The sequence below is a fragment of the Diabrotica virgifera genome, chromosome 10, assembly GCF_917563875.1.
Source record: "Diabrotica virgifera virgifera chromosome 10, PGI_DIABVI_V3a".
NCBI lineage: Eukaryota > Metazoa > Arthropoda > Insecta > Coleoptera > Chrysomelidae > Diabrotica > Diabrotica virgifera.
The window spans coordinates 32,738,174-32,754,422 of NC_065452.1; the positions used below are offsets into that span (position 1 = coordinate 32,738,174).

Below are 16,249 nucleotides of genomic sequence, written 5' to 3' on the forward strand. Positions count from 1 at the left end.
GTCAGAATGTGTTTTTATCGTATAATGAATTTATCAAATTCAATGATGCCAAATTTCCAAATTAAAATATTTAAGTAATAAAAATAAACATTTAAATAATAAATAAAATATCAAAAACTTTTGAGAAACTCTTGTTAAAAATATTAAAAGCTATAATAGATCAAAAATGTATTATTCCTTAAATCAATATGGGTTTAGAAATAATCAAACTACACTAGACCAGGTCCACAGAATTACTAACCAAATAGAAAAAGCTCTAGAGGAAAAAAAGTATGTTTGGCAGTTATTCGGGATGTTGCCCAGTACAGTACACAGCTCTGGGAATGTTCCAGTGCGAGTAACATAAAACTGATTCAAGGTTATAAGAATAAAGTACTTAGGAACATTGTAAATGATTCCTGGTACCTACATAAGAAATAGCGACATATACAGCGATCTAGGTATGGAAATGGTCGCAGATGTAATTAAAGTATTTTCAAAGAAGCCTGAAAACAGACTTTATAACCATGCAAACGTAGAGGCTATTTAACTCCTGGATCAGCATGGAATAGTTAGAAGACTGAAGAGAACCAAACCTTTCGAGTTAGTGTAAAAGCTTCTGAGTGTAAATAGTTTATGTCTAAAATCCTATGCATGTTACGTCCTATGTTTAAACCAGTTAAAAAAAAATTGGGAAATTCCATTGGGGAGAACCCAACAAACATTAGTTTTAAGGTTTTTAATAGAGAAAATTTGCTCGTTAGTATTATAATTTGTGATTTTGCAGGGTGTTTCAAAAAGGTTTGTCATAAATTAAATCACGCATTCTGGGGACAAAAATAAATTGATTGAATCCAACTTACCTTAGTACAAAAGTGAACACAAAAAAAGTTACAGCCCTTTGAAGTTACAAAATGAAAATCGATTTTTTTTTTCATATATCGAAATCTCTTAGAGATTTTTCATTGAAAATGGACATGTGGCATTCTTATGGCAGGAACATCTTAAAAAAAATTAAAGTGAAATTTGCTCCCTTAAATCCCTTAAACTTTTGTGTACGTTCCAATTAATTCATTATTGTGGTACCATTAGTTAAACACAACGTTTTTAAAACTTTTTGCCTCCTAGTATTTTTTCGATGAGCCAATTTTTATCGAGATGCGGCTTCTTTTTTAATGTTTACATAAAAATTCTATGGGGGTTTTGTTCCTTTAAACCCCCAAATGTTCGTGTACGTTCCAATTAAACTAGTATTGTGGTACCATTAGGTAAACACAGTGTTTTTAAAACTTTTTTGCCTCTTAGTCTTTTTTTGATGTCACCTTTTATCGAGATGTGGCTTCTTCTTCAAAATATACCTAAAAATGTAAATTATAAATAAATTTTCAGATTATTAACAGGTATTATAATATTATATCATAGGTAGTTAACCATATACAAATATGTGGTGGATTCGACAAATATTCAAAATATCTCGATAAACACTGGCTTATCGAAAAAGTACTAAGAGGCAAAAAAGTTTTAAAAACATTGTGTTTAACTAATGGTGCCACAATAATAATTTAATTGGAACGTACCCAAAAGTTTGGGGGGTTTAACATAGCAAAACCCCCATAAAATTTTTATGGGGTGCACAAATTTCACTTTAATTTTTTTTAAGATGTTGCTGCCATAAGAATGCCACATTCCATTTTCAATGAAAAATCTGTAAGAGATTTCGATATATAAAAAAATCGATTTTCATTTTGTAACTTCAAAGGGCTGTAACTTTTTTTGTGTACACTTTTGTACTAAGGTAAGTTGGATTCAATCAATTTATTTTTGTCCCCGGAATGCGTGATTTAATTTATGACATACCTTTTTGAAACACCCTGTATATGTAGTTTTTAAAGTAGGAGTAGTAATTCAATTTTACCGCGCCATAATGCTTGTTTCTAATTGGTCCATTCGCAGGCACGTCTACTCTACTAAATTATGAAATTTTAACACTATTGATATTTATGAAAATTTGAAAATATTGGCATTTCATATTTATATATAGGTTAATTAAGTTATATTGGCGATTTTTTGTATTTTCTGCGTTATTCCTTTAATTTTTTTAGATTTTTAGTCTGAATTTAACACCTTGGCTACCGACCATTTAAACTAATAACTTGTAATTTTTTTACCAAATAATATTTTGTACCATTTGTTACTACAGATGCCATGGAAGCCGGCGTCTCACACGGTAGGTACTACAGTAATATTTTGTGTGAGATGCCGGCATTTCACACGGTAGCCAAGGTGTTAAATAAAAATCAGTTGTTTTTAAAACTATTTAGCAAAGTATTAGTATAATATAATATCTATGGATTACCGTCGAAGACCGACACCATCTGGTGTGTGTCTTTTGAGTTTACTCCTCCTGGTTTAAAAACAGGATAAAGTTGTAAATAGCCAAGGCACCGCTTAGGTGTTTTTAAAATAAAAAAAAAATTAAATAAAAATATACAATCCAAAAGTATTAATAAGTTCATACATACTCACTTGGACATATACAACAATGTTTTATCGTGATACAACCACAAGTAGTGATTGGGTATCGTCATTTCGTGAAAAGTGACACTTTTTGCATTCTTAAAAAAACAATCTGGCCTCCAAATGTTATGCAGCCACTCAACATCCAGGATCCTGTATTCTTCGCTCATATTTTCAGGTAGGCGCAGCCTGGGATCTCTCCAACTTTGAGCTAGAAATATGTCAGTGACGTACGTCTGAAAATATATCGTTTATGAGTATCTGCTGCTATGCACAATTAAACATAGAAAAACGGCATACCTGGGCATAGGCGTAACCAGGATGATCCTAAGGGGGGTTACAACTACTGGAAAGGGGGGTTACAACTACTGGAAGGTCTCTGAGGAATATGGTGTTAAGCTTATAGAGCTCAAAGTCCATTTCAATGGGGGGGTTATAACCCTCAAAACCCCCCTGGTTACGCCTATGTACCTGGGCACCTAATTAGAAATGCAAGATACCAGTTTCTGCAAACCTTAATTGAAGAAAAGATCGAAGGACGAAGCGGACTGGGCAGGAAGAAAACGTCATGGCTCCATAATGTCAAACAATATACAGGACTAAGAAACATAGGAGACCTAATACATACTGCAAGGAATAGAGAAAAATGGTCAAACGTCATCGCGAACATCCATTAGTGGATTGCATAACAAGAAGAAGAAGATGAGTATCTGTTGTAACAGTATTAATCAACTGTTAGATTATTTAAATGCAAAAATCGACAAGTTTAATATTTTAAATTAGTGTAAATAATCATTTCTTTTATAAAACAATTATAGAGAGGTTCAAAATTATGGAAAAAAATCATATTTTCGAGAATATGCCACTTTAGAGGAAAATGCAGAGACAGGTAGATTTTTATTTTTAAATTATGATTTTTTGGCGTCTTATGACACCAAGAGACGTCTTATACAGTTGAGTCCGGGAATCTTTACCCGTGCGTCATCATTTAAAGCATACGAAATAAGTCGATGATAAGTGGGAAATTGAAATTTACTAAACGCAACAGCAAGTGACAGTAAGTGACTTGCTGTTGCGTTTAGTAAATGTCAATTTCCTACTCATCATCGACTTATTTCGTATGCTTTAAATGATGACGCATTCCCGGACTCAACTGTATTTCAGTTCGTTTGTTCAATTCTTAGTTTCGTTTCACAACGAAATTATTATTTTCTATTAGTTTTACTTCTAACTGAGCATAGGGGATTAATTTTTCGTTGTAATTTTGCCACGCTGGACAGGCAGGAAGTGAGATACAATTGTACAACATGTCTTCTTTCAAGCCTCTTTCTCTGATTTCTCTATGAATTCCTTCTATCCAGCTTTTCCTAGGTCTTCCACTTTTCCGCCGTCCTTTTGGTGCCCATCGTAGCACTTGCTTGGGTAATCTGTCGTCTTCCATACGTTGTACGTGGCCAAACCATCTTAGCTGCTTTGTTTCTATATGAGGGGGTAGAGAGGGCTCCTTAGCTGTGGTGAAAGCAACCTCTCTAAGAGGAGGAACTCTGAAATCAAACCCTGGTCCTCCAAGTTGGGGGTTAAGGCATTGGGCTAACTCCTCGGTACTTGTAAAAATATGACTGCAGTGGGGTAGAGAGGGCTCCTTAGCTGTAGAGAAAGCAACCTCTCTAAGAGAAGGAACTCTGAAATCAAACCCTGGTCCTCCAAGTTGGGGGTTAAGGAATCGGGCTAACTCATCGGTACTTGTAAAAAGAAGCAAATGTTAAACGACCCAATAGTCAGAGTTAGATGAATGGACGGATCACTCGGCAACGAAAAAAGCAACGAAAAATGACTATCAAAATTATTTTTAGTTTTATTACAATAAAACTTTCAGTTGTTTTATGCAGATGTCGCCACGGTATCCATATCATTTTATTGTAATTCAGTACTAGAAGTCGGATTCGTTTCAGTTTCTTCAGAGATAGTGTTTATGGTACTCTCTAAACAAACTTAAATATAAGATGTCTCTTGGTTTAGTTTTGCAACGAAATTATTATTTTATATTATATTTTTATTTAGTAAAGCTGAATAATGAGACCAATACACAAGTAGAGGACTTCAAGTATCTAGGATCAACAATGAATGGACAAGGAAATATAGAACCAGAAATATACAGCAGGGTAATGAGTGCAACAAAATTATACTATGCAATAAATAAAAGTTTTAATGGGAAGAAAGAAGTATGCCTGAAAACAAAAATGAAAGTATTTCAAACTGTATATGAGCCGGTGCTACTCTACGGTAGTGAAACGTGGACAGTGAACGACAACATCCGTAGTAAAATTCAAGCATGCGAAATGCGATATTTACGTGCTGTATCCGGGGTGACCAGACGTGATCGTATAAGAAATGAAGACATACGTGAAAGGTGCGGTATTGGAAGGACCATAGACAAAGACAGACTTGAAACGAAACAGTTATCGTGGTTCGGACATATGGCGAGAATGAGTGAAGGTAGAACTGTAAAGTGGGTATGGAAAACGGCATCCGACAACAAACGACGAAGAGACAGGCCAGCAAGAACGTGGAACGCGGATATTGGAAATGCTTGCGCAAAAAGAAATATTGGGTAGAGAGGCAGAAAGACTAGCTACTGACCGAAAGGTATGGAGACGTCTGATTTCTCCACTTACCTCGACACCGTAAGGTACAAGAGGACGGCTTAAGTAAGTAAGTTAGTAAGTATTTTTATTTATTTATCTTTTTAACAGCACCTCGTATTATTTTGGATGGCCACAGTATGTGAATCCCGGAAAAATACAGAATCATACACTTTCCTACATTATTTCAACGTACCATTGACTCCTCGTTGATAGAATCTAACGAAAGAACCGTAACATGGAAATACACTATGGTTGGCTGGCCTTGTAGTTTGGGAGCCCTGTTTTTATCGTAATTTTTAGGTTTTATTGGCAGGATGTCTCGAAGTGACAAGCTGGTTTCTTCGATGTAATCATTGATTCTGTGTCTTGTGTGATTTGCGCCACTAAAAACAAAGATAAAATATTTATTACATTTTGTATTTGTATTAAGGCACGTATCCATTACCGGCGTGGCCCGTCAAAATGGCCTGGTCAAAACAGCCCCAGAAAAGCCCCGTCAAAATAGCCCGGATACAAAATAGCTTCGACAAAATAGCCCGTAAACAAAATACTCCCGACAAAATAGATCGCACACAAAATAGCCCCCGTCAAGAAATCTCCGACTAAAACAGCCCCGGCTAAAACAGCCCCGGCGAAAACACCCCCAATAAAAAGTTTTACCTTTTAACGGAGTAGGTACCATTTATTTTAAATTACTATTCTAATTGGGAAATAAGCCACAATTTAACTTAAAAAAATTATTTTATTAATGTTTCGACCTCCACTTCGGACGTCGTTGTCAAAATACAAAAGTTGCTTAGTAAAAAATTCTTCTAATAATTTAATTTAATCTGACTCATTCATATTACTCTGGGCTAATTAGCAAAATTCATGGAAAAGTTATTTACCAGCAATTTTATTGCTTGAATCGAATTATAAGATCCTATATATTAATAATATAGGTATGCAAAGTCCGCAGATAGTGTGCTACTTTTTTTTAAAACAAAATGGCGCCGACAAATCGTATCTTTTTCAATTATTGCTCTATAACTCCGAAGATTTTAACTTTACATCAAAAATGCTCAAATAAAAATTCACCGCAATTAAATTCTGCATACAAATAAGTTTTTCCCGATTTGCTCTGACGAAAATTTTCCTCGGAAAATGCGGTTTTTTCGGTTTTAGGTAATTGGACGGCGTTATGCAGAAAGCTACCAACCCTCAATATATCAGATATTGGGTTGGATGCATATTTGGACAACAAAATCCGAGTTCTGCATTCTGTAAAAACCTACCACTTCTAGATTAATATATAACCTATAAAACTATAAAAATGCTAAGCCACATATTAAATTTATCTGATATTCTAATTTGCAGAAACCTACCAACCCACTTGGTAGTATACTTTTAATTTACAGAAACCTTCCAACCCACTTGGTTGAATTTTAATAAAACGCCACTTGCATCCAAGTGGGTTGGTAGCTTTATGCAAATATTGGGGATTTCCATTGTAACTGTACATCTAAATGTGCAGAAAATGTTTCTGTTGAAAGTCGAAATTAAGTCAAACTAATTTTATTGCTGCTAGTGTATCCGAGATTAAAGAAAAAGGTCTTATGGTAGAAATATTGAAAAAAGGAAATTATCTCGAATTTATAAAATAAAAGACACAAAGGTGTGTAGAGAAATGTTTATAAATACTCTAAATTATGTAACTGCATTTCGAGTAAACACTGCTTTAAAGAAATTTCATGGTCGGGCTCCTATTAGTAATCAAAGAGGTTTAAAGCAGGGAGGCGAAAACAAATTAGCAGATGAACGAATTCAAGCAGTTGTTAGTCATATTAATAAAATACCTAAATACATTTCACACTACCGTCGGGAACAAACAGAGGCGAAATATTTACCACCTGGTATCACTTTACAACAAATGTATGACATGTACAAGCAGGAAGAAACCAATCCCGTAAGCTTAATGTCATACAAGAACATATTCTACACGAAATTTAATTTGAAAATAAAGCCATTAAAAAAAGAAACCTGCAATGTTTGCGATACTTTTAAAATGAAAATAAATAATGAAAAGGATGAAGAAAAAAAGAAGAGTTAAAGCAGGAACATACGAAGCATTTGCAAGTTGCAGAGGAGGCACAGAAAATGAGAAGAGACGATTTCAAGATAGTGACTGAACAAACAGATCAATAGTGTTTAAGTTTTGACTTGGAAAAACCCTACCGTTTCCCAGAATATCTACAGGCATCGTATTTTATAAGCGTCAGTTGTGGGTGTATAATGCAGGAATACACAGTGCTAAAGAAAATAGAGGATACTGCTACGTTTGGGTAGAAGGTTCAGCTGGAAGGGGCGCCCAAAAAATAGGCTCTTGCCTTATAAAACATGTTACAACTAAATTAACTCCAGAAGTCAAACATTTTACGCTTTGGTGTGATTCTTGCGGTGGGCGAAATCGAAATATTAAGTTAATACTTATGCTTAAATCAATTTTGCATGGGACACGCACAAACCTAGAAAGCATTACCGTAAAATATCTCTGTTCTGGTCATAGTTTTTTGCCCAACGACACTGACTTCAGTGATATTGAGTCGGCTCGTAAACGATAGCAAATATTATATACCTACCCCAAATGACTATATCGAGGTTATGCGTTCTTGTGGAAAGCAGAGACCATTGGTAGTAACCCAAATGCACGTCGAAGATTTTTTAGGCGTAATAAACATTGAGAAAAAAATTGCTAATCGCAAAGCGACCGAACATAAAGAAAAAAATAATTGGTTGAAGATTAGGTCAATCAAAATAGAAAAGTGCCCCATTTAGGCTAATGATACAACAACACGATTTTTCACAACCGTATCAAAAAATTTCTATCAAAAAATCTTCTCGAGGTAGAACTCCTAACGAAGAAATCTTTAGCGATTTAATACCACTGTGGCCTAACGGGAAGCCTATCGCTCAGGCGAAATTACAAAAGTTAAAGGAAATGATGCACCTTATTCCTGCTGATGCATTGACTTTTTATCAAAATTTGCAGGGTGCCAATGTAACTGAAGATGTTGAGGGTTACAATGTCAATGTTGAAGATCTAGATTTTGAAGTGGATGAAGTAGATTAATATTAAAATTTATTAAATTAATACGTTAAATATTCATATCCTTAACTTCCTGTAAATAAAAATAATTTTTCTAACTTTACTGTTGTTTTTATTTAATATTGTTGGTATTAATTTCCCACTTTGCAAAATGCAGAAACCTACCAATCCACAAAAATTTGCCATTTCTCTTTTTAATTTACAATTAAAATATTTGAACATGTAGAAAATACCAAAATATTTATCCACAGTCAAAAAAAAGTTACAAAGTAGTAGCAACATATCCTACAGATTTTTTAAATCAATAAAAACTTTAAACTTGATTATCTCAGTTGGCCACTATTGAGGGTTGGTAGCTTTCTGTATAACGCCGTCCAATTAATTATTAATAAATAATTAAATAACTTAGTGACATCAAAGCTTTCTTTGTATAGATTGTAATTCCAGAAGCCGGTGAAAATTAAACGAATATTTTAGCAACAATTCAATTGTTAATTAACAATTTACGATCGAAATAATAACCAAAATAATCATAATACATTGATCAAACTTATAAAGATGATTCGTCTTCGAGCGTTCAACGAAGCAACACCTAATTAGTTTAATCACAACTAGTTTTTGCGGTTTGTTTATAAACGTTGAGTACTAAAAGTGAAAAGTGTAAATTATCGACAAAAATTACCGATACTTGGACATTTACTGTAAGTTATTTAATTTATTTAATTAAATCGACTTATTACCAATGATTGCGTGTTGGTGTAAGGACCGTACTCAGGTTCCGTAGATCAATATGAACGAAGCTTCATCATCAAATGTTTTTCCTCAACAAGAAATTCCCAAAAATGATACTACTTCACCAAAGTTATATTCAACAGTTTTAAATGAACCTACCAGTATATTATTCCCTTCCAAAAAACAAGCGGTTGTCTTAAATTCAGTTCCAAATTCAAAAATCGAGGATTACCTGAATGCTGTAGCCAACTCAGTTGACCCCAAAAATATACTTGCAATATCCCGAATTGTTAATGATCGTATATGCATCTACTTCACTTCAGAAAATATTGTTGAAACATTTTTGAAAACAGACAATGGGATAATAATAGTAAATCAACATCGCATTCAAGCTAGAAAGCTAATTACTCCAAATGAAAAACTAATAATTTCTAATGTACCTCCTTCCATACCACATAACGTCATAGAAAATGAACTCAAGAAGATAGGAATCTATCAAATAACACCAGTAGATTTTCTACGGATCGGAACATCAAATCCTAGTTTTAGGCATATCATTAGTTTTCGACGTTTTACTTATATAGCCCCTAAAAATCTTGAAAATCTTCCCGATTCAATATTAATTAACCACGATCAATCGAACCACCGAATATATTTCTCACTAGAAAAACAAACGTGCTTTATTTGTAAACAAACTAATCATTTAGCATCTCGATGCCCAAATTCTAATAATCAATCCACCGATGACAATACAACAAACATTTCCCAATCACAATGTGATCAATCTATTAGTTCACAACAAAATAAAACTCAACCAACAGCAAATTCTCCCGTACTTACTAAACATATCAGTAATTCACAACCTACTGAAACAACCACTTCAACCGCACAACAAAACTCTACTGAAACAATCACTTCACCCGCACCACAAAACTCTACTGAAACACTCACTGCACTCGCACCACAAACCTCCACTGCAACAATCACTTCACCCGCACCAAAAAACTCTACATCTTTCGATAACTCCCAAACAATGGTGACGGAACCGGTTAAAACAAATGAAACTATAACAGCAACTCAAACAGAAGGGCAAACACCTAAAAGAAATGCTTCTGATCTAACTTCTCCTGAAACAGAGGGTGGAAGTCCTTTTAAAGAACCCATTACAAAACACAAAAGAACAAAAACAGATCTCCAAACCCATCATAACGTAGCTGAAGATCTTACGACCTGTACAGTGAATTTTTTCCAAGATAAGTCGAACAGTAGCTGTTTAAGTCAAGAAGAGCTAATAGATTTATTTGAAAACGCTCACGGATCTCCAGATCCACTTAGTATTGCTAAAATATACACGGAAGATATCGAAGGGTTAATAGATCTCTTAAAAAAGCTTTATCCAGTGCTATCACATAGATACTTGAAATCTCGATGTACAAGACTGAGGAATAAGCTTAGCAAACTACAGGATGACTATTCTTCTACAGATTTTAGCGACACACCCACTAATTAAAAACATTCAACTCCATAATTCAATGGAATCTGAACGGGTTTTACACCCGTCTAGAAGAATTCAAATTACTAATGTCAAAATTCACACCGTCCATCATTTGTCTACAAGAAACACACTTTAAACAGCAGAAATTTTATAAACTAAAAAACTATACACCATATATTAAAAATAGACTTAATGCAAACCAGGCTAGTGGAGGGACAGCTATTTATGTACATAACCAATATAATACTGAAATAATAGATTTAAATACACAATTAGAGGCTATAGCAATATCTCTGAAAGGACCTCAAAAAATAAACATCTGCAATATATACATTCCTCCCGGTACTGATCCTTCAGCTCGCGAATTATCAGACCTTTTTAATCAAATTCCTCAACCACGAATTATTTTAGGCGACTTCAATGCACATCATGTCCTGTGGGGCTCAAGTAAATCAGATAGTCTAGGGCGTAAAATTGAACAAATTATAACTAACCTTAATGTCAACTTACTTAATGACGGTAGTATTACAAGATTTAATGTCTCTACAGGTGGCGGTTCAGCGATTGATTTAACTCTATGTGACCCTGTTTTACAACCTGGACTGTCTTGGCAAGTAACACCTTATCTACATGGAAGCGATCACTTCCCAATATTAATAACAAATAATAATGTAACTCCCTCTTCTATCCCGTCTAATAAATGGAATCTAAAGCATGCCGACTGGTCTTTATATTCTTCTTTAATATCTCGATCCGTATCTGAGCTAACTCCTCCCAGCGATGACCATGCAAATATTAATCATATAGTTTCCAGTTTTATTCAGCTTACAACAACAGCTGCAGAATTATCCGTAGGTTTTATAAAATTTCCAAAAAAACACCCTCCAGTCCCTTGGTGGAATCAAGAATGTAAAGTAGCAATCAGAGAGTCAAAAAGTTCTTTTTACAAATTTAAAAAATTTCCTACACTTCAAAACCAACTCGAATATAAGCAAAAGAGAGCCTACTGTAGATATATATTGAAGAAAAGTAGGCGAGAAGCATGGAAAACATATGTCTCGTCCTTAAATTCATCTACTCCTATTTCCGAAGTTTGGAAAATGATTAATAAAATGAATGGTAAAAAATCCTTCAATACAATCCATTATTTAGAATATAACAATCTTACTTGCTCGACGAAAGAACAAATAACCGCTCTACTAGCTGATACATATCTAAGACACTCCAGTAATGACAGTATCTCTACTAAGTCCATAATACACAAACAAAATTTAGAGAACACTTACATAGATTTAGAGGATCATACAGATTCTCCTCTTAATGCCATACTCTCAATGGATGAGTTACTATATTCATTAAACTGTACAAAAGATACCAGTCCTGGACCTGATAACATTCCAGTTACATTTTTAAAATCATTACCAGAAGAAGGTAAACAATACTTACTAAAAATTTACAATTTTATCTGGACAAAAAATGTATTTCCAGATAGTTGGTACCAGTCAATTATTATTCCAGTCATTAAGCATGGGAAAAGTAAATCAGACCCTGAGTCCTATCGACCGATCTCGCTGACATGTTCTATATGTAAAATTCTGGAAAAAATGGTAAGCAACAGACTACTGTGGTATCTAGAAGATAAACAACTTCTTACCCCTATTCAAAGTGGTTTTAGGAAATCAAGGTCTACTTTAGATAATCTAGTTGATATAGAATCCGAGATTCATGAAGCATTTGGATGCAATCAAGAGTGTTTAGCAGTTTTCTTTGACATAACTCATGCGTATGATACAATTTGGAGATCTGACATATTAAAAAAACTTATCCAGATGGTCAATCAAAGGTAACATCCTCAAATTTATAAAAAATTTTCTAAAATTTCGTCAGTTTAGAGTTCGTGTAGATAATGTTTTTTCAGAGCCAACAACGCAAACTAACGGTATCCCACAAGGTTCTACACTAAGCGTAATACTGTTCCTTATTGCGATTAATGATATCTCTAAATCCTTTAGTTCATTAGTAAAAGCACGCTTATATGCTGATGATCTTGTCATATTTTCTAGAGGGAAAAATGTTTTAACACTTACCAGATATATACAAGCCTCTATCAATCAACTAGAAAATTGGTCAGAGAGTTGTGGTCTACAGTTTTGTCCAAACAAAACAAAAGCAATTTTCTTTAGCAAGAACCCAAAAAACATCATATTACCACCTAAGCTCACCTTAAACTCGTTACCTATTGCTTATGTTGAATCAACTACCTTTTTAGGAATGAAATTAGATCATAGGTTAACCTGGAAAGATCATATCTTTCATCTTCGACAAACAACTCAAAATGGCCTTAGTTTATTAAAAAGCATATCTCACAAACATTGGGGAGCCGATTTCCAAACACTCATAACTGTCTACAGAACGCTTATTCGTTCTAAACTAGATTATGGCGCAGTTGCTTACAATTCAGCCAAAGCACCAATACTTAAATTACTAGATCCTGTACATAATACAGCGATAAGAATAGCGCTGGGAGCTCATCATACTAGCCCGATTGAAAGTTTATACTGTGAATCAGGTGAACCTTCCCTCCAACTAAGAAGAAACTTCCTCAGCCTTGTATATGCAGCTAAATTATCGGCTAATCCACATATACCGACATTTAAAAACACGTTTGCCGACAGATTCACATCGACATTTAACACCTCACAAAGATTAAGTCCGCCGTTTTATATCCGGATACAGAGATTACAAAATAGCTTAAACATACATTTTCCTGAGACATACAATGTAACTAACCTTAAACATCAACCTCCTTGGAGAATACAGCTACCTATTTGTGATACAAGTCTTACTATCCACGACAAATATGACACACCACATAGTATAATTAAAAAGAAAGCAGCAGAGAAATTAAACTCTGCTAAGTACTTCCACATTTTTACAGATGCGTCTAAATCTGACAATGGGGTAGGGGCTTCTTTTACAACTTTACACCAAGACTTCTCCTTCTCACTGTCCCTTAGATCAACCGTATTTTCAGCAGAACTTCTTGCTATTTTGCAAGCAATAACATTTGTAAACAATAAAAACATAAATAATTCTTTGATAATAACCGACTCTTTAAGTGCCCTCAGCTCTATGAAACAGTTATACGCAAAACATCCCATCTTATTGCTTATAAAGTCAGAACTAATGAGGTGTCAAGAAAACGATCGATTTGTTAAATTTCTTTGGGTTCCGTCACACTGTGGTATAACTGGAAATGAAAAAGCTGATCAGTTAGCAAGGGAGGCAACAGAAAATCCACAATCAACATTAGTCACTAAATGCGTTCATAGCGACCTGAAGCAACATTTTAAAAACAAAATAAGTGAGAATTGGCAACTTCACTGGAGCAATTCAGAGACATATATGAAGAACATTAAAGAAGAGGTAGCTGTATACAATCTCCCACAAAAGCGACGAGACCAAGTATGCATCTCTAGGTTGCGTATAGGCCACACGAAGTTAACACACGACTACCTTTTAAGTGGCGAACAAGTTCCCATTTGCTACAGTTGTGATAGTGTAACTACAGTGAACCATGTGCTAGTGGACTGCCCTTTATACACCCTAGAGCGACATCAAGTTGGATTACCGACTACATCCAAAGAGTGCCTAAACGGGTCAAATAACGACAGAACTATAAACTTTTTAAGAAATGCAAGACTCGTTCACAAAATTTAATGTAACATTTTAGCCGTTTATGTAATTATTGTACCATGCTAATGACCCTTAGTGGTTGATGCAATTTTCTAAATAAAAAAAAAAAAAAAAAACTTATAAAGATTATAAAGATGAGATGCTTATTTAATATTTTATCGACAAAATATAAATTTTTCGTTTTTTTGCATAATCTTTAAATTTTGAAAAAAAAAATTTATAATACGCTGGTCTAATTAGTAAAGTACACAGAAAGGTTATTTACCAGCAATTTTATTGCTGGAATCGAATATTATGATCCTATATAATAATAATATAGGTATGCAAAGTCCGCAGATAGTGTGCTACTTTTTTTATTAATAAAATGACGCCCCCAAATCGTGTCTTTTTCAATTATTGGTCTATAACTCCGAAGATTTTAACTTTACGCCAAAAACACTCAAACAAAAATTCACCCCAATTTAATCCTACATAGAGGCATGTTTTTTCCGATTTGCTCCGACCAAAATTTTCCTCGAAAAATTTGGGTTTTACCAACAAAATCTCGAATTTTTAAATAAATTTATTGGGCAAGTAATTATTTATCAATAATTAAATAACTTGGTGAAATAAAAGCTTTCTTGGTATAGATTATAACTGCAAAAGCCGGTGAAAACTAAAAAAATATTTTAGCAACAATTCAATTGTTAATTAACAACTTATAGTCGCAGTAACAACCAAAATAATCATGAAACATTGATCAAACTTAGAAAGATTATAAAGATGTGATGCCTATTTAATATTTTGTCGACAAAATATTAATTTTTAATTTTTTTTGCATAATCTTTAAATGTTTAAAAAAATAGTTATAAACAAACTAACATTCCTCAGAAATTCTTTATTATATTATAATTTTAAAAATACTTAAAATGCGTATTTCAAAGGTCTTGAAAATGATTGCTTTAAAATGTTTTTCCAATCATTTGCAAAAAAGTTATGAAACAGGAAAATTAACATACGATTACTCCGTTGTTTATAACTTGTTTTAATTGTTTCAAATCTTAAAAGTGAGTTTATGGTACAAACTAATTATTCTCAAAAAATATCAAACATTAGTTCAATGGTTATATTTTAATCAAAGATTAAAAATGTTTTTTTTTTGTAATTTTTAGCGCGAAAGTAGGCTTGATACAGAGCCGGAGCTTAAATGTTCACTGGAAGCGATGGACACGCAGCATACAAATACTACTGTACGTCACGCGGCGGTCGTCGCTTCTAGTGACAATTTAGCTACGGTACTGTATTAGTCTACTTTCGCGCGTGTAAATTACAAAAAAAATATTTATAATTTTTAATTAAAATATAATCATTATACTAATAATCGATATTTTTTGTAAGTAATTAGCTTGTACTTTAAACTCACTTTTAAGCTTTGAAATAATTAAAAAAAATTATAAACAACGTAGTAATCTTATGTTTATTTTGCTGTTTCATAACTTTTTTGCAAATGGTTGCAAAAAGTTTTGAAGCATTCATTTTCAAGATCTTTGAAATACGCATTCTACCTATTTTGTGAAATTAGAATATAATAAAAACTTTCTAAGAAACGTTAATTTGTTTATAACTATTTTTTTAACATTTAAAGATTATCCAAAGAAATTAAAAATTTATATTTTGTCGACAAAATATTAATTAGGCATCTCATCTTTATAAGATTTCAAAGTTTGATCAGTGTATCAGAATTATTTTGGTCATTATTGCGACCGTAAATTATTAATTACAATTGAATGGTTGCTAAAATATTCGTTTAATTTTCACCGGCTTCTGGAACTATAATCTAAACCAAGAAAGCTTTTATGTCACCGAGTTATTTAATTATTGGTAGATAATTACTTATCTAAAACTTTATTTGAAATTTAAAGATTTTGTTGGGAAGACCCGCATTTTCCGAGAAAAATTTTCGTCGGAGCAGATCGGCAAAAACATTTCTTTATGCAGAATTTAATTTCGGTGAATTTTTATTAGGGTGCTTTTGGTGTAAAGTTAAAATGTTCGGAGTTATGGAGCAAAAATTGAAAAAAAAACACGTTTTGTAGGCGCCATTTTGTTAATAAAAAAAGT

At 33.5% G+C, this 16,249-nt stretch overlaps 1 protein-coding gene across 1 annotated transcript in view; it reads right to left on the reverse strand.

Annotated features, from left to right (window-relative positions):
- LOC126893201 (glycine receptor subunit alpha-2) overlaps positions 1–16,249 on the reverse strand; it is a 191,542-nt gene that overhangs the window by 110,790 nt on the left and 64,503 nt on the right. The window contains exons 2-3 of the mRNA XM_050663167.1: positions 5,335–5,524; positions 2,506–2,732 (exon numbers count right to left, since the gene is read on the reverse strand). Of these exons, the coding sequence (XP_050519124.1) occupies positions 2,506–2,732; positions 5,335–5,524 (417 nt within the window). The remainder of the gene's footprint in view (positions 1–2,505; positions 2,733–5,334; positions 5,525–16,249) is intronic.